This window comes from Notolabrus celidotus, chromosome 18, assembly GCF_009762535.1.
Source record: "Notolabrus celidotus isolate fNotCel1 chromosome 18, fNotCel1.pri, whole genome shotgun sequence".
Classification (NCBI taxonomy): domain Eukaryota; kingdom Metazoa; phylum Chordata; class Actinopteri; order Labriformes; family Labridae; genus Notolabrus; species Notolabrus celidotus.
This window is the reverse complement of record NC_048289.1, coordinates 17,781,724-17,803,530: the sequence shown is the minus strand read 5'-3', so window position 1 is coordinate 17,803,530 and position 21,807 is coordinate 17,781,724. Positions and strand designations below refer to the sequence as shown.

Below are 21,807 nucleotides of genomic sequence, written 5' to 3'. Positions count from 1 at the left end.
ACCACAGGCCTGCACCTTTTTTGATATGCATGTTCCAAAATGTCGGCTTTTTTTACTGCAGAGCCGGGATGATAGTGGATTCAAAGAGAGGGTGCTGAGAGTGAAAAAACATGCATTACTTACCAAAGAGCTTGATCATGATCAGGAAGCACAGATGACAGCCATGGAGTTGAAAGCAGACCATGGGAGGGCCCCATGGACGTATTTTTTACAGGATAACTGACACAATGGCCACTCCTGCAGCTCCCCAACACTCCACGAAGCCATAAATATCCCTGCACCGGGAGACACCCAGGGGATTGGACCAGATGAAATGATATCGTGTTCCAGTGACAACCCTCCAGGACTAAGATAAGTGAGATAGTGAAGAGATGAACTTTAACCGACTCCAGTGGACATTCATCAAGGGCCCTGACCTTAATGGCTCCCTCCGGACCACGGAAGTTAAGTCCCCTAACCTCACTCAGGAATTGAGAGCCCTGTGGTCAACTATTAAGGTCACTGACCACATTATTTACAGGACCAAAATACCACAATGTGTAATAATAGAGAGTATTACCAAGAGCTTCATATCATTCCTATGTTACAAATCTGAAATCATGTAAGACGAATGATTTCGTTTTAATGTGCAGCGTGGTAAATGTTCACTCCACTGTTTCGTGGAGGAAGGGAAAGAGATGAGGAGAGACAGAGACACAGTAAGGTAAAGATTATAAGGTGAGAGACTGAAAATGTAAAACTCACGCAGTATGGCTCTAACTTTGGTCCATAAGGTGGAATGTCACCGTGCTTCTTCTCAAATGCTCACACATTACTGTTCACCTACCATTTGCTGTTGTGCATGTGCTATACTCTGCAGAGATAAAATGGACGTGAGATGTCTCATTTCTCTGTAATTTATTTTGCTATGTTTTGTTTACCCATTGCATCCTGGTTGCTGTGTTGAAGAAAGGACGCAGGATGTTTCACTCCTCAGCACTTCAACTCCAGAAGGCGATCTTATATCTGTACACAGCATGAAAGCATGATATCACCAACCACTCGTTGATTTTTAATTCACTTCCGACTAGTGATGCCATCGATTTCTGTCCACTACGTCATCAAATCGTCGCACTAATTGTTATTAGTCAAGGGTGTATATTTTGGCAATATCACAGGAGTGCTGTTGTACTGAATATCAGCACGGCTGTGATTGGTTCAGGTTACAGGCGTGCTGATATTCAGTACAACAGCACATTACGAGTCTGATATTTCTATTACACAACATCTCCACAAGTGGCAGGCTATTTTTGTGTAATAAGTTATACATTTGACTCTGCAAACACCTACTTATATGGGCTGTTTCAAAATAACTCAAAGATATACAAGTTCCATCAGACCAGCTACTTTTCTATTGTTTGCAGCCAGTGGAATAAGAGTCTGTTGATAGATGCTTTAGTGTATGTTTGATTTATCATTTCATTCAATCTAGAAAAATCTCATCTGCTTTTATAATAACTAACGGTATTCAAAACACCTGAAGCGGAGTTGTACCTCCAGTTGAATGTCTCAGTGCTGTTATAGTGTATATCAGCACTTATGGAATGCCTCTTGTCCAATCACAGTACTTGTTCAGAACTGACAAGTTATGTGTTCTTTCTAACAACATACAACAGTCAGCATTGTGCCGTCTACAGGTAGTCCAAAATGCAGCCGCCCGCTTGCTGACTGGTAAGAAACGGCGTGATCACATCAGTCCAGTCCTTGCATCTTTGCACTGGTTGCCTGTTAACTTTAGGATCCAGTTCAAGGTTTTATTAATTGTTTTTAAGTGTTTAAATTGTCTGTCACAGTCTTATCTATCAGATCTTGTACAGCCTCACAGTACTTCCAGAGCACTTAGGTCATCAAACCAGCTGCTCCTGGCAGTACCTCGGTCCAGACTCTCTACTCGTAAGGACAGAGCCTTCTCAGTGGCGGTCCCAAAGCTGTGGAACAGCCTACCTTTCCAGATTAGAGCTGCACAGTCTGTTGAGCACTTTAAATCACCACTGAAAACCCATCTTTTCTCCTTGGTGTTCAGTCCCAGCTAACCAAGAATCCTTCGCTTTTTTTTAAACTTTTGTTTTCTCTTTTTATTTCCTAAATTGAGCTCTTACTATTCTTTTATTGTTTTTATATATAATTATATTTGTGTATGATTATATTGTATCTAAATAACTGTACAGCACTTTGGTCAACTGGGGTTGTTTTTAAATGTGCTTTATAAATAAAGCTTGACTTGACATGATTTGACATGCCAAGAACCAAACACAACAATGTGGAAATGTTTCGCTACTGGATGGGAAATGTCCATTCTTTTTAGTTCTTCATCAAGAAAAATTTTTGATTCAAGAGAAAAACTTCACAAAAACCATCCATTCTCTCCCCCTTCAATAAAAGATGTTACACAATTAAAAACTCATTTTCAGTGTTTAGAGTACCCCACTGGAAGTCCTTAGAAAAGTTTCAAATACTTGTGAGGGGTAAAAAGAGCAGAGTGAATTCCTGGGGGGGTTTGGCTGTCGACAGCCTGTCAAGTTCAAAGGCGTCTTCAGAGCGGGACATTACCTCTCTACTCTCCTAAAACAGTAAACAAAGCCGCCAGACTCATCGCAGGCATTAGCAGGCCGCTAATGAAAAATGTGAACTACACAGAAAGATGGAGACGTCAGAGTGCTGCAATTGTGTCAGTCATTTTCTGTTATTTATGAAAATCAATTGAGGAACCAACCTCAGGGTGATGCAAATTGTTATTGTGAGAACAATGCATTCCAAACGGCATAATTTCAGAGTCGTTTAGGGAATGTGACGAGTTTGAAAATTGATCTAATTTTTTGCCGTGAGCTACAAGCAGCTTAGACACTAATGAATGATGTTGTTTGGGGTTTTGTAGGTGTGACTGCAGGGTTTTGTGTATTAAACTATGTAATGCAGTGGTATAATATATCTAACTCTTCTTTTTTGTTTCCTTCTTTCTTACCTGTTTTCCCCCCAACTCTCTGCTACTTTGTTTCATCCTCAAACACAGAAGTGCACACCATTTTTTAAGGATTGTTTAATTCCAATTAATTTGCATGGTGATTTTTTTTCTTGAGCTTGACTATTAGCCTAGATTAGAGGAATTAATCATGTTCTAAAAAAGCATATCCTTTAAGAGTGTAACATCACATGTTTTCTTCAAGTTCCAGTGAATGAATTACACCAACAGATTCTAATTCTGTTCTTACTTCTTCACCCAGAAAGATTCTGCATTCAGTGCTGCTTAGGGACAATAGGAGAGACTTGTCAAAGGTGGCTGATTACCACTCTTAACCACCAAAACATAGCTGCTTTTCTGATTCATGCAAGTACAAACAGATATTAAATATTAATTAAGGAAAATGGGAAGTCAGATAAGGAATGGAACAGTCCTGATGTATTTGAATGTGTGTGCAGAAAGTTGTCAACAGCAAAATAAATATTTAGCATGAGTGAAACATTTGACTGAGAAAGCATGAGGAGATTTATTTTGTCAGAAAACACAATTTAGGTATAAGAGGTATCGTCCTGTCCAAAATTCCTCACAGGAGCTTTAAATATAGAACAGGACAGGCATTCATTTTACATCCTCAAACTCTTATTGATTTAGATTTGAAAGGTACCTTGCTGCAGTGCCTTGCATAAGCTTTCAAGGCCCAGGGCACTGCTAGGGATTTTGGGACCCATGCAAATGAATGACATTGCCCCTTGTTTAGGACCCCTGTCAATCATGGCCCCTGTCCTTGTCGACCCCTCTTCCCCTCATACAATGCCCCTGTCAAGACCTTTTACTTTTGCCTTGTTTTGATGCTTTTTATGCTACAACAGGATATTGTTGAAGTTGCATGAATCCAACACAATCCACAAGTTTGGGGTGCAGATTAAGCTCAGTGTTTAAATTACGTGTCCCATGACCCAAGCTATAGTCATAAAGCAGGCGGTCTGAGTTCAGTTCAAACATACGGCCCTTTGCCCAGGAGTGGAGCCAGACTTTTTTTCACCGGGGTAGCCAAACTGGGTCACTGACTTTTGCTAGTGTGGTATGAAGCATGTGTTCACACATATGCATAAATAGCATTTGTTTTCCCATTCTACCTTCACCATTAATATTTTACTAACATGTAAGTACCCAAAATATGTTATTTATATGTTTTAGCTTCAAAAAGTAAACACAGAGTTGCAGCATTAACATCCTTTTTAAATAGTTAAGGACTCAAAAATAATTTGTTGTCCAAAGTCAGTTTTATAGTACCAACAAAAGAAATGAGCTGAAATACAAAAAAAAGCTACTTGGGTGGCCTATTACATTTAAAGGGGGGGACCATGGCCACTCCAACCCACTCCATGGACTCGCCCCTATTAATAAAGGCATAAAAGCCCGAAAAATGAAATTTAATAAAAAGTTCATCATTCTGAAGTGAGTGGTAGTAGAATACATTGTCTTTCACAAATTAAAATAGTTAAAGTCAGGGGCACTGCCAGGGATTTTGGGCCCCATACAAAAATACCAAATTGTGCCCCATCACTTCACTACTGTAAATATTCCATATGTCTTAGGGCCCCTGTCAGTCATGGGCCCTTAGAGTCGCCCTTCATTTTCCTTTCCTACTTAGAGCTTTGAGTGCTTTGCTGTGAAATCCCCTCACTTGGATCATCTGCCAACATTTGCCTCCAGGTTAACACTTGTGCATCCAACAGATGTCTGATCTTGTTTGTTAATCAAACAGTAAATGGCCGTAATGGGTCTATTTGAATTCCAGGTTGCAACACTGAAAAAAAAATCCAAAGGGGGTGAATGCTTATTTATGCAAGAGACTCTCCAGGAAAATTGTTTTAAACTAAGATAGTCTAACATTGCGATCCATAAAATCCCATTGTTTTATACAGTGATTTAACCGTGTGAGCATTGGACCCATATCTCAAGTGCATTGATTCTACATTGCAGGCGTTTTATGGATATAATCTGGCTTGCTTACACTCTATCTTGAGTGTATTTTTCACTCATATTCTAATATCAATAAGTTGCCCTGCCCATAAAACTATATTTGGCTGTGCTGTCCCCTGTGAACAGTAAAATAAGGGATTCATCCACTGCCCGCTGGAGTATCAGGCTGAAGTAGTGCTCTAACTCGCCCATAAATTATGAGCCAGGTGTTGGTTTGTTTGCTCTTGTGTGCCGCCGGTGGAAGCCATCGGGGTGGCGCCTCCCTCCCTCCCTTTCTCCCTCCCTTCTCCTCCTCCTCATCCACCTCCTTCTCCTCTCATAGTCTCCCTCCCTCCCTCCCTGCCTGCCTCCTTCTATCTCACCGCTCCCTGGGGTGTGTCTATGGCAGCGCCTCTCCTCTGTACGCCGTGTGTGTGTGCGCGCGTAAAAGTGTGTGCGGCGTGCGCTTCTGTTGCTGCCGCCTCCTCCCTCCCTCTCTCTCTCTCTGCCTCCTATCTGCATCTGCTGCAGAGCTTAGCCAACACGCATCTCTCTTTTCTCCCTACCTTTTTCCACCTATAATCTTTTATGTCTTTCTTTCCTTTCTTTTGGGGCTGATAAGGGAGTCAGCACCTCCACCCGTGGAGTCTTGGGAGGAATAGAGATGGGGCAGTCACTGTAGTCGTCACTTCAGAGTATTGAGGGCGGCGGTGAACCAGAGGAGAGAGCGCCGGATGGGTTAGGAGCCGTGAAACCCACATCACTCACCGCGGATTGAGCAAGCGTCCTCCCCTCCCTCCTCCTCATCCTCCTCTTCACCTCCCTCCATCCTCTCTTCCTCTCTCTCTCTCTCTCTCTCTCTCCCTCTCTCTCTGTCTGCAGCCTCCAAGAACAGCCGCCGCATCATTTTTTTCAGAGCAGCAGCAGCCCCCTCCCTCCTTCCTTCCCTCCATCCTCTCTCTTTGCTGCTTGCACCACTGTGGGAATGCAGCGAAGGTAAACGAATCGTAAATGCTTCTTCTTTTCCCCCCTCTCCCGGATTTATCCTCTAACAGTGTCGGACTACAAGCAGACAGCCCCGGAGACACACCGCTGTCACTCCGGGAGAATCAGACTGGGGTGGTCGGCGTGAGGGATTGGACCCGGATCACTTGGATTTAGCCCGCTATCCCGGATACCACCCCCGACTCATTGGCAGATCACATCAGATTTCTTCTGCCCTGTCTCGGAACAGTTTCGGTGGCTTTCCCCCCTCTGGATTACCGGCAGCTGGAGCAACCATAAGGTTGGCCGGGCACGCCAAACTGGGCGCTATTACAGGCAAACTTGAAGTAGACACCTGCAAGAGAGAAGGGAGAGCTCCCTGGTGCATGCAAAAGAGGTAAAAAATAACTCAAATGAAGCCTAAAGGAATTCAGGAACAGTCGTGGTTTGTGTTTTAAGGACCTTATGCGGCCGAAAATCAGCCAAATGAGAGTGGAGAGGGGTGCTGCCGTAGCCTGGATTGTTGATGTACGCACGCACGCACACACATGGATTTACAGCTCCAGCCTGAAGCGGATCGATATCCTTCTCGGTTTTTTTAACGTCGGCTTTTTTAACAAGGGAGTGAAGCATCCTGGGATTTATCACCGCTTCGTTAGCGCTGAACTACAGTGAGGCGCCCCCTCGCTTCGCTCTCTCACCTGTCCATAACCTGTGTGCTGGTGTGGAAGTGTGTAGACTTTAGTGCATATTTGTGTGTGTGTCTGTGTGTGTGTGTTTGTGAGCGTCTCTGTGTCTGTGTGTGTGTGTGTGTGTGTGTGTGTGTGTGCGTTTGGTGTGTTGTCCGCCAGAGGGAGTGTGGGTTATATTGCTTGTGAATGCTTTTGAGAACAGTGCCAGTATTTAATTAGCTGTACGTGAGTCTGAGTGATTGCGTCTGCTCGGTGATTGTGTTTATACTTCATGTTCGTGCACGTAGATGTTTAAATGCTAGGTATTGCGTGGGCACTTCCTTAAGATGCCCAGCACTTCTTCCACACCATGCCCCCTTTCTTGTACATGCCTGAGTAATATTTGGCCCCCAGTCTGACCCTTGAAACACCCCGAGACAAAAAAAAAGCTGTCAGGATGAGTGACCGCTCAGGTGCTACCCCTCTAGCACCCATGACGCTAGAGGAACCAGGGGCTGAACAAGCATCTCCCAGAGCCCCAGGCCCTTTGCGCTGTGGCCCCTGCGCTGTGTGGCCGCGCCAGCAGACTTGGCTGTGTGCAGTACCCCTAGTGATGGGCTTTGTAGGACTGGGACTTAGTCTCATGCTGCTGAAATGGATTGTGGTGGGTTCAGTCCAAGACTATGTCCCCACTGATTTGGTGGATCCTAAAGGTAGCATCGGACAGGACCCTATATTCCTCTCCAAACCCAGTGCCATGCCCAAGGGGCCCGACATTCCTACCGCCACCACGACTTCAGCTGCCTCCACCACAGCCATGGTGTCCACTACCACACCACTAGCTGCGGATGGTACCGCCCCTGCACCGAGAACTCGATCGGGTCCACCAGCGAACCACTCAGCCAATGGAAGCTCTGCCAATGGAGATGGAAACCGCGCACCACACCTTCACAACCGTGTTGGCACCCGCATTACTGGGACTGTGGTGACCACCTCCACTACCACTCGCGCCACCAGACTCACCCCACCACCTAGTGTTAAAGAGGTCACCCCTCGCAGCACTGTCAGGAAAGGAGGCAGCGCCAGTAATGGACGTAATGGAGCTGCCAACTCAAAGCCAGGACAGACTTCTTCTTCCTTCACCACCACAGCCTCCACCACGACTACTACGGCTACTGTGAAGATCACCGTCAAGGTGCAGCCCACCCCCTCCCAGCCGGCAGTCCCGGTCAAGCCTACATCACGCTGGAATCACGCTCGACCAGGCAACAAGGGCCCGGCCACACGCCCACACCACCGCTTCCGAACACGTAAGTTCACTTTTTTTTGGGTGTGTGGAGCTTTGAGTGAGTGCAGCTGTGTGAGGTTATCTGCAGAACTTCAGATGAGTGTTCGACAAGAGCTCTTTTCAGGGCCTTTACAGCAGCAATAATGGTATGTCACTACAGCAGGAAGTTCTCACGTAGACTTGTATCCATGGGTAAAAAGAATAAAAAAAATTCTTATGTCCAATATGCTTTGATATGACTCATGGTCTCAGAATATAAATTATTTCCTTTTATATCCACATGGAAAGTGGATACTCCAGCAGCTTAACATTAATCATATTCATTAGTACAGACTGATATCAGGGGATATTCTCAGTATTTTCACCCCTCTCGTCTTTATCTTTCACTTGTGCATTAATCCGATATGAATCTTACCTCCGAGGAGGTTTTCTCTCACTCGCTGGTTTGAACACCATTTATGGCCGGGTTCCATCCAAAAGAATTTATTTTGTTTTGTCTGCCCGAGTTGGGATGTTAAAGCTTTGTGATGGCTGCTGTGACTAAGGACGGCATATTTGTTTTATGAAAACAAATAGCAGGAGCTGGTGAGGTGTCAAAGTGGGAGAAAGGTTAGCTCTCACCTCCTGTCTAGAGGAATCAGATATAGCAGGGCCACACATCTCATTTAGATGAGAGGATATCTGGGAGCGGAGTGTCGCAGGTACGGCTTTCACACTGCAGGGAGATACTGAGGAGGCTCAGAGGGGGGAAATAAATGGAAACAGAGATGAGAGTAGGGTTGCGGAGGACAAGTGGATTTAGATGAGGCTGGAAATGGAGAAAAAGAGGGAGCCATACTTTGAAAAACAACAGAAAGCTGAAGAGGACGGGCGAGGGAAGGAAGAGAGAATGCAGGAAGCACAACAAAGCAGGGGAATGAAGAGTGGAGTGGGAGCAGGGAGAAGTGAGGAAGAGAGATGGCAGATGGAGTGGGCTAACTGAGGGAAAGGCTTCGGGGAGATAGAGGGTATAAAGCAGGGGAGCAGTGAATTTTGCATATTTAGCATTGTAGAAAGAAGGAAAGCTTCCTGATTATTCATACCACATGGGACATGTTTTTAACATCACATGGTATTTTTTTCCAGACGTGGGTGGGGCAGGATGCAAGTCAAATCATGAGCACTGACTGTGTAGAAGTTTTTTTCTTTCTTTCACTCCAGGCACTCTTAGTTTAATAAATTCTGTTGGAACATGGGATTTAATTGGCAGCTTTGATTTAAAACTTACTTTTGGCTCATGGTCTATTTGTAGCCACTTATTACCATGATTTCCGTAGATATATCTATGCATAATCAACAAATTGGACAAAGTATCACATTAAAGCTACTTTGAGAAGTTTTTAACTTGTCATGAAATGGAATCAAATTAATATTGGTGCATCTTTAAGAGCTATGAAAGCAGATGAGACCATAAGAAAGAGGATTCTTAAAGCCTAAAACTGCTGATGCTGGGTAGGTGTCAACATGGTGGTTGGCAGCACAGTGCAGAAACACTGCAAAGATTCAAGGGTTATTAAAAGAAAGCAAGGATACTATCCATGCACTCAACAAGATCAGCAAAGAGATAAGAGGTGTTGCTAGGTCCACAAGGAGGTGCCAAATTGGCCACACACAAGTTCCTCACAGGAGCTTTAATGGTGTCACATTAGGCGTTTTTTCCACCACAGGAACTTTACCCAGGAACTAGGGACTTTACCCTTGAACTACGTGCGTTTCAACCGGAGGAACCAGGGTCTAAATTTAGTTCAGGGGTAGATAATCTCTCCCCAGAAAAGCCCCTGCTTGGGGGGTAGTACTTTTCAAAGGTCCTTGGACTTTCAGTTGAACATAACAGTGTTTGTGGAGTTTACACAGTTGTTGAAACACAGAGGGAGTTCCTGAGATTGCAAACTAGTTTAGTTTTTTAAAAATATTATTTAATATAATTTTTTTTCTCCATACGTCACTGGCCTGATTTGCTCAATCTACCCGGGACCTCAGCCGGTGGTCGAAACGCAGACAACAACGGGGGCACAGGAACCTTTTAGTTCAGACCCCGGAACTCTTGGTCTAAATGCACCTATTGGAAGTGTCATTCATTACATCCATGCTTTTAAATAAATTTAATGAACATTTTTCTCAGGACAGTTGTTCTTGTTAACCACACTTGATGTGTCAATCTAGCGACAATTTTCTCCCTCTTTACCTCAAACTAAATATTTTACAAAATATATACAAGATATTTATTATCAAAGCATATGTTGGTTGAAATCATCTGTCATTGTTATATACTGAGCTTGAATTCACCTAATAGAACTGAATTTCAATGGTACAGTGCAGAAATGTCCACACACAGGACTGTTTCATTCAGACTCCTCTTATAGTACAAACTATTACTCCAGAGGCAATGACGTCACACAGCAGAGCTGCCAAACAGCTGAAAGCTGCCAAACCGGGCGGCCCCCCTGTGTGAACATCAGGACACATCTGTTTGTACTGTATGCTGTAAAAGGACACTGCCTTCGAAAGCTACGGCATACTATGCTTTAATGGTACCCATGGAAACAGTGTTAGGTGTTATCTTGTCTTCCTTTGTTCTACTTCCCATAGGGTCATACATGCTTTTTTTTACCCTTACTTGTAAGCCACAATGCTTATCTGATTCACTATACTATCAAGTGCGTACGCAAAAGAGAGGGAGAAAATGTTATCCGCCCAACAGATGTTGCTGATAAGTCTTCATGTCTGTGTTGACATCAGGCAGGGTGGGCTGACATTTTGCCCCACTTGTGAAATCTTTATCCCTGCATTAGGGAAAATACGTGTTAGGCTACAGGTGGCATCCAAAACACATGTTCGCTATACCCAGTGGTTTTTAGATTGTAAAGGAAAAATAGATCAGTTATATTTCAGTGAAACCAAGTCTTGAAAAAACAACCTTTCTTTAAATCTTCTGAACCAACAATACAGAGGAACCAATCCAAACTTCAAATTCTCAGACCCCTTTGTGTTTGCCAAAAGCGTCTCCATGGCAACAAGCATCATCAAAGCCCTATGGTTACCATTCAGATGATGTCAGTGTAACTGATATATTTGCACCTGGTTGCTACTTTTTTGTGAAAGACCATTACTGTATTACAAAGTCAAAGTACTGCCACTTTAACAGACACCTCACAGAAGTGATGGCCATCTTTTAGCTAGTACAAATGTGCAAAGGGTGTTGATCACCCTGAGGTCGGCTTCAGACTGGTTGTGTGTTGAAGTTGCTGCAGTCAGCTCTGTGTTTTTTTGTTGAGTTTTACTGAAGCTGAAGGCCATAAACTTAGGATTTTTGAAATTTCTTGGTGTTGAAAATGTCAAAAAGATCAATTGTATAAAGGAAACAGCAAAGTGGCTTGTGCTCAGCTGTAAATTCAAGTTAATACACGTAAACAAGTATTCACTCACAGGTGTGATTAAGCTTTTAAAAAATCACATCATGTAGTTACTAGAGATGTGTAAAAATATCAATACAGCAATATATCTCGATACGTTGACCTCCAATATGATATAGATATTTCAGCTCTTAATATCGATATTTTTGTAATAATAAAAATTCACATTTTAGCCGAGTTGGAACTCAAATACAACTTCAGTATTTCAAAATTAATAAAGTGGAAAAGTTGTTTTCAATCAAATAGTTTTGACTTAATTTGTCCTGTCAATTTTGAGTAATATTGTGTGATTTACATTTACACCAACTCTATTTTTTTCTTAATTTACTGTGTAAAATATCACAATATATCCCAATATTGTGATATCATGATATATCGTGATACTATTGTATCGTGACCCAAGTATCGTGATGCGTATCGTATTCTGAGGTTCATGGCAATACTCACCCCTAGTAGTTACTGATTTCAATTTGGTAATTGACCTTTCTTTCATTAAAAGGTCTTTAATCTACATTCAGCTGATCTTGAAGCCCAGTTTGTGTGGAAAGTTGGGGAATATTGAAGCCATATTGGAATGTCTATAACGTGATGTTTTGATGTTTTCAATATCTGAGCTTTAATGTCATCTGACAGTGGGAGACTGTAGTGTGTGACCTCAGTCCACTCACGTGCTGTGGAAGTGAAGTTTTTACATGTGGTTGAAGATGCTGAGGGCTGTCTTTAAAAGCTGTGTTGTCACAGCTCAGGATCTTCGTGTTATCAGACATCTGTGATAGAAATCAGGCTGAAATCGTTTCTCGTTGATCAAGCGTTTGACAACCGTCAGATTTCTTGCTGAATGCGCAGCACCTTTCAATCGTGCATGAGTTTTGAAGAACACTGCAACCATTGAGTGATCTCTCTAATTAACCAAAGTCATCACTGATTGTGTTTTCCTTTTGTATTTATGAGTTTCCCAATTTTATGTGTTATTTCATGATTAGGTGGGATAGCTCTTTTTGTAAATTCATTGGTTTGTATGAAAACAATAAAAAGACCACTTCCAGTAGTTGAGAAGAATTATAAATGCCGAAGCTGAAGTGTTATTGTTCAAAGTGGATCACCAGTCTGTGTTCTTTATTAGCTCTGTCTTAAACAGCTTCCTGTTATTGTAGCATGTCATTCCACCCTCTGCTTAGTCTAAACAGTTCTGCTGTTGGTAAGAATATTGAAGCAATTTCTTCACAGTATATTACTTTTATTCACACTGGCCCTGTGCAGTTTATATTTATTCACAAAGGCCCATGTGTAAAACATTTATGTGCAATATCACATGCACAATACCAACACAGTATTCTTAAGGGCAAAACTGCCTTTTATGATGCTTTTTCTCCAGAGTTTTTTGGGGAATAAAGTCTCATCTCAAGCTTGGCTGTATTAGCTTACTGTAACAGTATTACAGGGTTATGCAATGCTGCATATTTAATGTGCTATTGTACGGAGGAAATGTCTCTGGTGATGATGAAACGTTCAGTAAAATACGGCCTCAGGTGCATTCGTCTTTACCCACAGCTAAGTGATCTCATATTTTATTTTAAGTTGTGTGCTGATGCTGTTATTCTACACGTTCTCAGGTTTCAGATAATCTGTGCCGCATGTAGGAGGCAGCAACATGATTTCCCCCCCCACTCAACCTATTTCATTGCTTCAGCTGTTTGGTGAAGATCGAGACAACCTCTGTCCATTGGGGACAATGACATATTTTACCTTATCCTTTTTTGTATCCTTTATCCCCTCTTTCTCCCTCGCTCTCCTTTTTTCTTCATGCTTATTTTGTCCTCTTTCCATGCCATTGTATTCCTCTGTCTATTTTTGCTTTGCTTTTGTGCTTTCTATCTCCCTTTACGCTTTAGCTCCTCGGCTCGCATTCATGAGCATATGGGCAAACATGGAAAAACTGGCACACTTGCGAACACAAAGAAGCATGTGTGCGCCCATAATCTCATGAATCTATCATAGTTTTTTTCTTTATCTGAGACGATCATGTATCCCACACCACTCTCTTCATACAAGGCCCATTGGCTCAAGAGTAGGGAAATAGCAGGCGAGGGGAGCAGAGCACAATGAAAGCCTGTTGGGAAACCATGGCTGCTTTGGCTCAGGTCCCACTCCACTCCCCTTGCAGTTGTAAGAAATCTTCCTTAGTGAAGCGTGGTTGTGATTCCATGCACATCTCTCTAGCCTGATTCCAGACTCGTGAATCACCAGTCACATTATAATTTTTGTCAAGGGACTCAAAGGTCTGGTGTTGTCCTTCACTTAAATCAGTGGCTGTTTCCACAGTTGGGGAACAACAGAACCAGTTAGTGTCGTTACAGGTGAGACTCATTTTTAAGCAAGTCATCTGTTAGAGAGCCAGACACAGCTATCAAGGCATCTGTAAATCAACTGACTGAAACAACGGCCATTAAATCAGAACAGCTGTGCACTGAAGGCATTTAAAACAGATGAAAAAGTGTTGCTGCTGCTCTCCCCATGGGTTTAATTTACCAGTTGGCTCCTTTTGCACCAAAGAAAATGGATTTAGAGGATTTTAATAGCTAGAGTCCTACATCTTGGAACCACTGGTGCAAATGGATGAACAGAAGCAGAAGAGTAATGTTTTTTTTCTTTCCCCACTATTGTCTCCTTTGAAATTATTTAGAAAGAAAAGGAGACTCCAATTAGCATGTTTGAGCTAATATCTGTTAACCATGGCTTATTATTGATTCAGTCTTGGCATTTCAGATAAAGTCCCTACCAAACAAATAATAGCTGAACAAGTGGCTAATATCAAATCTGCACACAAAATGTTAAAATCTGAAATTCCAGCTAGCACTTAAGACTTTTGATAGCATGTTTAAGCTAACATTTGTTAGCCACTGTTAATACCTTATAGAAACTAAGGTTAAAGTGTTGAGTGATTTTCAATCACTGTGCCGTGCAACACTAGTGTGCCGTGACAGATTGTCAGGTGTGCCGTGGGACATTTTCAAATTTCACTTAATTAGTCAAAAAAAAAATAATTATTCATATACTGCAAACAATTTGCCATGTAGTGCATCTGTGCCTGCAGTGTAGTCACTGGCTGAGTAATTTAGTACTCCATGTCCATGTACTGACCATAGACTGAATAAGATAGGTATAGACCTGCGCTACCCACCCACTGGGTGGCAATAAAGCACACTAATTACCTTGTTAATTTAAGACAGTAGAATTAATGATGCACGCGAGAGGTGTATGTGACAAGATGTAGGCGTATAACAGCGATGGAAAAATTAAAATTCCAAACTGGGCCCTGGATAAATTCTAACCTGGATGAAGAGCGTAATATATGTGGTGGTAAAGGCAACTTTTTTGAGAAAAACTACAACGGTGTATGCGAGAGCTCTCAAAGCTAGCTACTTAGTAGCTGAACTCGTAGCCAAATCAAAAAAAGGCCACACACTGTGGCAGAGACATTAATACTACCTGCAAAAGCCATTGTAAATGAGATGCTTTGCCCTGACGCAGTTAGAGAAGTAGCCAAAGTCCATCTCTCAGATAAATAGATTCATGAATTGAGACACTAAATGTTTCATTTTTGTGACTCCATATTTTTTTACTTTAAGAAATATGCCTTGGCTCAAAGAAGGTTGAAAAACACTGGAGTAGGGCATGGTTCAAAAAATTAAATGTCTAAACAGGCTAGTCCCAAACTTGCTGACAAAATGGCATTTCAGTCAGAATTTCCAACTAGCAGTAATGACTTTTACCAGCTTGCTAAAGCTATCGACTGTCAGCCAGTGCTATTACATGGGTGATACCCAGGTTAAAATGCTTGGTTACAGCATGATTATAAAAATTAAAAAGCTTAAAACAAAGTTAATGTGATACTGAATGGTTTGATATCCAGATAGCATTTTAGCCACAATTTAGCATTAGAAGTATACAGTTAGTCAAAACTTTTATTTTAGTAGTGGCTTAGCTGAGATTTATCAGTCAGTAAATGATGTGTGTGTACATTTCTACACATGTAGATTATAGCAACAGTAACATTCTGTAGAGTTTGCGCTGAACAGCGAGCTCACAGCACTTGACACTGATGGGCAAACGTTTCAAAGCAGAATACATCAACATGTTCAGCTGGCGCACCCTGCAAACAAACTCTAGAGGGACAACCCTCCACATTTCTTCAAACTTAGTGAAAATGGATCCCATAGCCTTTCTATTATTTTACAACTCTTTTGTCTTGTCAAATATGTCAGCGCTAAAGACCTTGTTTAGTTTGTGATAGCTGACATTCTGTTAGCCACTGCTAATGTAGATTCACAGTTGATACTAGGCTTGCAATGATTGGTACAGGCAAGACAGAAAACAGCTTAACAAGAGGCAAATGTCAAACTGAACACTGGGAAGCTAATGAAATAGCCTTTCAGTCAGAGTTTCTGGCTAGCATCATGCAGCTGTAAAGTCAGATTTGTGCCCCAGCTGATTATATTCTTTCAGAAAGGAGCACACAGGAAAGCAACAGAGATAACCGTTTTCTCTGATGTCACCAGGAAAAAAGGAACAGAAATTGATGTTTTTTCCTGACACGCTCCTGTTCCTTTTTTTTTTTTTTGCTTTGTTTGTTCCTCACTATACATGAAGCTGGCACAAAGTACTACTGTAGAACGAGCAGAGCGTGTAAGGGGGATTAAAAACAAAGATAGAAATCCGGTTTCTCTCTCTCCATCTCTCTCTGTCTCTCTCTCTCTCCCCTCTCTCTCTCTGGGGAGGTCAGGCTCAGATTTGCCGGGCTTCCTCTGAGGCCCCTCTGTCTCTCCTGAGACACGCTCTGCTTGTTCGTCGAGGCTGGCCCGAGCAGGGCTGCTACTGCACAGTGTGTAAGAGCAGCTGCAACGATTTTTACACATATCTTCCTGGTTGGAAAGAGAGCTCTCATGCATCAGCTGAGGAACATTTGAACCCAAACTGTTCTCGGCTCAGCGTGTGACTTATTGTAAGTCTCAGAAGAGTACTGTGATGGTGCAATTTGATGTTAATACATTGAGTAATGCTTTTTCGGCAGCAGTGGAGCTCAGTGCTTGGGGCTGTCATATGCAATGAATATGATCTACCTCTGAGGAAAAACCTGTTTAACGCAGCTGCAATGCAAATGCAAAATTGTCCGTCCATGGTGGTCACTGCTAATCAGATTCTCATTTAAGTGGTTTTAGGGAAGCTTAATTATTTAAAATGAATGGGGAGTTATTTCAGTATCCATGGAGTGCTTGCATGAATGTTACAATACCAAAAATAGAAATTATTCATATTAGCATTGCTGGGGGAGGCATTAGCAAAACCATGCCCTCAGACATACTGCAGCATGTAATTCTTCTGACAGCGTGAGCCGGCTGGCTTCCATTAGCGTTTCCATTATGCAAAAAATATACATATACAACCCCAAAAGAAAGACCCTTGGTTCTTTTACAATTAGCTAATATAAATGAATCTGACATTTTCCTTTAAAAAACATGAACTGTCTTTAAATGTTGGCATAGCTTAGATTCATGGGACAGTAAGTGATGTTTGCATACATTTTGCACATGCAAATTAATGAATATGCAGCATTCTGCGGTGTTTGCCTGAAACATCTAGCCAGCAGAGACACTTGACACTGATGGGCACCAATTACAAAGCAGAATACATCAGTGCATTCAGCGGGGTGAGCCTGCGGACAAATTATCCAAGAGTGACAGCAGGCGAATGCCTGAAATTTTGCGGGAATTGATCTCATGCCCTTTCCATTGCCATTGAACCTAACACAATCAATACGGAAGAGGGAGAGAAAGAGCCCTGTGAAGACGAGCAGAGAGAGACGAGGGGGGGGGGGGGGGGGGGGGGGAGAGAGAGAGAGCAGAGGGACAGAAATAGGGTATGTTGGATACAAAGGAAGAAAAAAGATCTTATTTGGGGCAAAGCCTGTCAAAAACCATAAGAGCATGCTCCAGAGGTAAGGATCCAGCTGCGAGGTAAAGGCATACACCCATCACAGTGGAGTGAAAGAGCCTTGGCCAGACATATCCCATATCTCAAACCCCCATTCTACCACTTCCATTGTTATCGTTCTCATTTTTATGCAGATTGCCCTCAAGGTATTATCCATATTTGAATTTTCAAGTATTGCTCTTCAATCCTGTCACAGCACCTTCTGCATGATGTATCCCATACAGAACTGAATCACTGGGCTATGTAAATCAGTCAAGGTTATCTATGAGTTGTGTGATGTTACACATTTTATATACCTCTTTTTACCTCTAAAGGTATATGCCTGAGAATTTCTATTCCAGGGCTGCACACAGTGTTGAAAAAAAAACTAATACTGCAATGGTTTTCCTTTCTCCTACTTTACCTCACTGTGTCCAGTCCTCAGACTCCCACATGAAGAGGTAGAGACTACAGGTAGAGAGAAAAAAGGAGGAGAGAGTACTGCAGGAGCGACATGTTACTTCATAAATTTTACATATAAATGTAATGGACTTATTTACATATAATTAATCATTTTGGATGATGTTTCAAATATGCTTAAAACCATTTGTGGCCCTTAAAATCCATCTTGCTTGATCAAGTCTATGCAGGGGAATCTGTGATGGCAGCAGCATCGTGTGCTTGTTTACATTTTACGGTCATGTGACACACAAATAAAGACTTTGCATGCAAAGCGGTCAGTTCTCTGTGTGTTCAGGTGAAGGGCTGCATTAAAGTGATATCAAGCAGACGCTTTGTCTGTTGTTTTTGGGGAGCAGAGAGAAGGGGGGAAGACATGGAGCAAATGGTCCACCGGCTGGGAGTCTGCGACGAGGACTGTAGACTCTATACGTGGGGAGCTTAGACCGCTAGGCCACCAGCGCCCCTAGCATATGTTTAACGTAGATTAATCATGGAAAAAGAGAAAGTGGTGACCACATGATGTGTTTCAGGTCATACGACTGACATGAGATGCACTGTGATGTGACCATTGCACATGCACACGTTAAAATTGCAAAGGTTCAGGCCTGGTCTGTGGCATTTATTTGGAGAGATGAATCCCTAAGTGATTAAAAAGAAGATGAACTGGCAACTGTTTTTTTTAATGAGGTTATACTCAGTGGTACAGGATAGAGTCGTTTGCGTTACATCTGAGAACAGAGCCTTGGATTGTTGTTGCATGCTGTCCTGCCTCACACGAAGGACATTTGATCCCTGAGTTGAGCCTCTTAGGCAACACTTCCTCTCCGGCTGTGAACACATCCCGCCTCCTTCTGTTGAATTCACAGTCCCTAACCTTAACCTCTTTCTAACTTAAAGCATACAAGGCTTGTTTGCGGTGCTAAAAGGCACAAGACTTAGTGTTTCCTGAGGGACTGAGACTCAGGGAACAACAGTCCTTCCCTCTTCACAAAAGAAGTTTCACCGCACGAATGAAAATGCCAAACAGCTTATCAGAACTCTTTCATTGTAAGCTCTTCTGTAGTTTTAGATGGTTCACTATCAGATTCTGTCTGATAAGACAAACAGGGTCTGTTACGTTGTATGCACATGCAGGCCTACCAGTAAGACTCTGTGCTGCTGCTGTAAACAATACCCTGTGAAGTGTATCTGATGCTTTTGAGAGACATTTGACTCGCATGCAGCAGTCAGGGGACTCATAGATCGGCGGAAGAGAGGCCTGCCTACTGTAAGTACTGGCTGAAGCCATCTTAGGTCTTCTTAATGTCACTGAGTGATTTATGTAGACAAAATGTCCACCGGGAGGTGGCAGAGAGAAGAAGAGGTATGGGGGGTGGGGGTTGAAATATTAATGTATGGGAAAGGAAACATGTGGAATGTGTGTTGGCCGGAAGTGTGAATAATTGATGAAGCCTCCCTTTTATAAAGTGCTTGAGATGTCCCATACTCAGTGGTCTAATGGCTGAAACATGGTATATGATTTTACTGTGCAGTAAAGGCTAAGGCACCAATAGTCTAGTGGTTTTTGACATTATTATGTGTCCCTTGGTGCTAAAGCTGAAAAGGCTGAAGATCCCTATTCGACTTGTTTTCTTTCTTCAGAGTTATTATTTATACATGTTGTAAGATTGGCCTCCAATGCTAGCTTAAATGTAATGTATCGACAGGTGCTTTTCGACAGCAGGAACTTTCCCCAGGTGCTACGGACCTTTTGAGGATCTCAAAACCAGGGTCTACATTTATGGCCCTTTTCCACCGTCTTAGCCCTACTCTACTCGACTTGACTCGACTTTACTCGGTTTGTGTTGCGTTTCCACGGGCGTGGTACCTCGTGTCAGATACCAGTTTTTCATACCTGCTCTGCTCTGGTTCCAAGCAAGCTGAGCCGATACTAATAGATGACGTTGACGGACTGCCGGCCACTGATTGGTCAGAGAATGTTGTCACCGAAGAGTCATGAGCGTGACGCCCAACACAGGAATCAAACCCGCCATTTGTTGTGCTTGTGTCGCGTTCAAAATGATGTGAACGCAGTTTCGCGCAGCAGTTTCGCGAAGCTGTGTTATGACGACCCCGCCCACCGTGAGTCGGTAATCGGGGCTGGTGGAAAAGTTACCCAAACCGAGTCGAGTCGAGTAGAGCTGGAACTGTGTAGTGGAAAAGGGCCATTAGTTCCAGGGTAGTTGGTCTATCCTTGCTTGGGCGGTCGTACTCTTCCAACTTTAGGCCACAGTGGCAATGAAGACAAAAGGCAAAAAATTCCTGGTACCTCTGATAGAAAAGCAAATAACAATATTGTACTGGCTCAGTGTCAGAGTTAGCAAAATGTCAGTGTTTGGTAGGGATGGGTACCGAATTCGGTACTTTTATAGGTACCGACCGAATTCTGTCGGTACTACTGAGTACCGACTCACGTAAAATCAAACGGTACCATGTTTCGGTACCTGAACGCATCCCTGTGACTGTGAGGGAGTGGAAGAGGAGGTGAGTTTCTATACATTCGCCCTGTAATAAAGTCAGAGACTGATCGGGTGGACGGCTCTGCTCTCTGCATCTGCGCAGGAGCGCGCCAAACGGAGCCTACAGCTGACGGGCGCACGCACTCACCGCGAGGCAGAACTGCAGGAGGATTACGTTGATTTCATACAGTCTATGGTTTTTATTTACAGTCTATGGTTGAGACGGACCCTCTCGCTCCGACTACCTGCCCTGTTTGTAACAGTTCCTGTGTGCGTGAATGCCCAACAAGTAAGTTGTGTACCTGTTATTATAAAGAGACGGAGAACTGACTCTTTCCCGGGTACTGGGTATCGGTACCGTATCGGTTCAAATGTGAAGGGTACCCATCCCTAGTGTTTGGACAATGTTTCATTATGGTAAACCCCACCAGCAAAGAGCCAAAACATGTAGAGATGGATGTCCGCCAATATGTTTGGTTCCGCAAAAAAGGTTTCTGCTTGTTAAAAGTTTTTCCTCTGCACTGTTGCCAGGTGCTTGCCATGGTGGGTCGAGGTTTGGTTAGTAATCTTAGAAAGAGTATGGTCTAGACCTGCTCTATGTCTTAATAAAAAACGGATTGATTCATCATTTGATCCATCGATTGATCCAGTAAGCAACATTTCACTTTCAAAGGGGAGGCACTGGTGTTGCTGTACAGGGGTTAGCAGTAAAAGCCTACAGATGTCAATGATAATTTGCATATTCTGATCTAAACTTTAATGGGATTCGTTCTGAGTATCACTCATCTCCATCTCCTTTAATGTGTGCATAAAAAAGCTTGATCTCACAGAGTTAATAGTTTCTTATATTCTTGCTGAGAAATAAAGGTGTTCTTAGCCTGAGGAGAGAAATAATCCTAATTGAAAGTAAACATCAGGATCATTATTGTCTCCTAACATGTCTTCCCCACTTTATATCTTTCAAATTGGAGGAAATGGAGAGTAGAGAACACTTTTAAGGACAGGGTTGAATGTCATTGGTGGTGGTAATGTGTTTGTGCTATATGCGTGTGTGTGTGCTAGGGGGAGTTCTCACTAATTCACTCATTTTAATCACATGCTGTCATGCCTACTTACCCACAAGTCTGCCACAGAGCTTTCTTGCATCTTAGGAACTGATACTTTGAATTGCCCTGCCTCTACTCTACAAAACACCCAGGCATTCTTTCATCATTCATTCATCCCCTCACTCTTTCATTCACATGAAGAGAACACAGTGGCTTGCTGATAGCTCAAGGGGCACTGAGATATCGTAGTGCATTTGGCTGTCGCAACGCAGAGAGGATTACAGCCCATCATATCTGATCTGAGACTGTTAGATCCCAATATTGAATTACCGACCCTGCAGGGTCTCTGGTTCCGTTATCAATTTGCAAACGAACACCAGGAGAGGAAAGGGTAGGAGCTGGAGGCTGCAGGTGGGGGGAGTTTGTGTGTAGCTTTGAGGAACGTTTTCCGTGGGATGTGATGAATCTAATAA

The 21,807-nt window shown here is 42.8% G+C and overlaps 1 protein-coding gene across 1 annotated transcript in view; it reads left to right on the top strand.

Moving 5' to 3' along the window:
* nrg3b (neuregulin 3b) overlaps positions 1–21,807 on the top strand; it is a 554,663-nt gene that overhangs the window by 228,360 nt on the left and 304,496 nt on the right. Inside the window, exon 7 of the mRNA XM_034708523.1 lies at positions 5,586–7,928. Within this exon, the coding sequence (XP_034564414.1) occupies positions 7,076–7,928 (853 nt within the window). The 5' untranslated portion in view covers positions 5,586–7,075. The remainder of the gene's footprint in view (positions 1–5,585; positions 7,929–21,807) is intronic.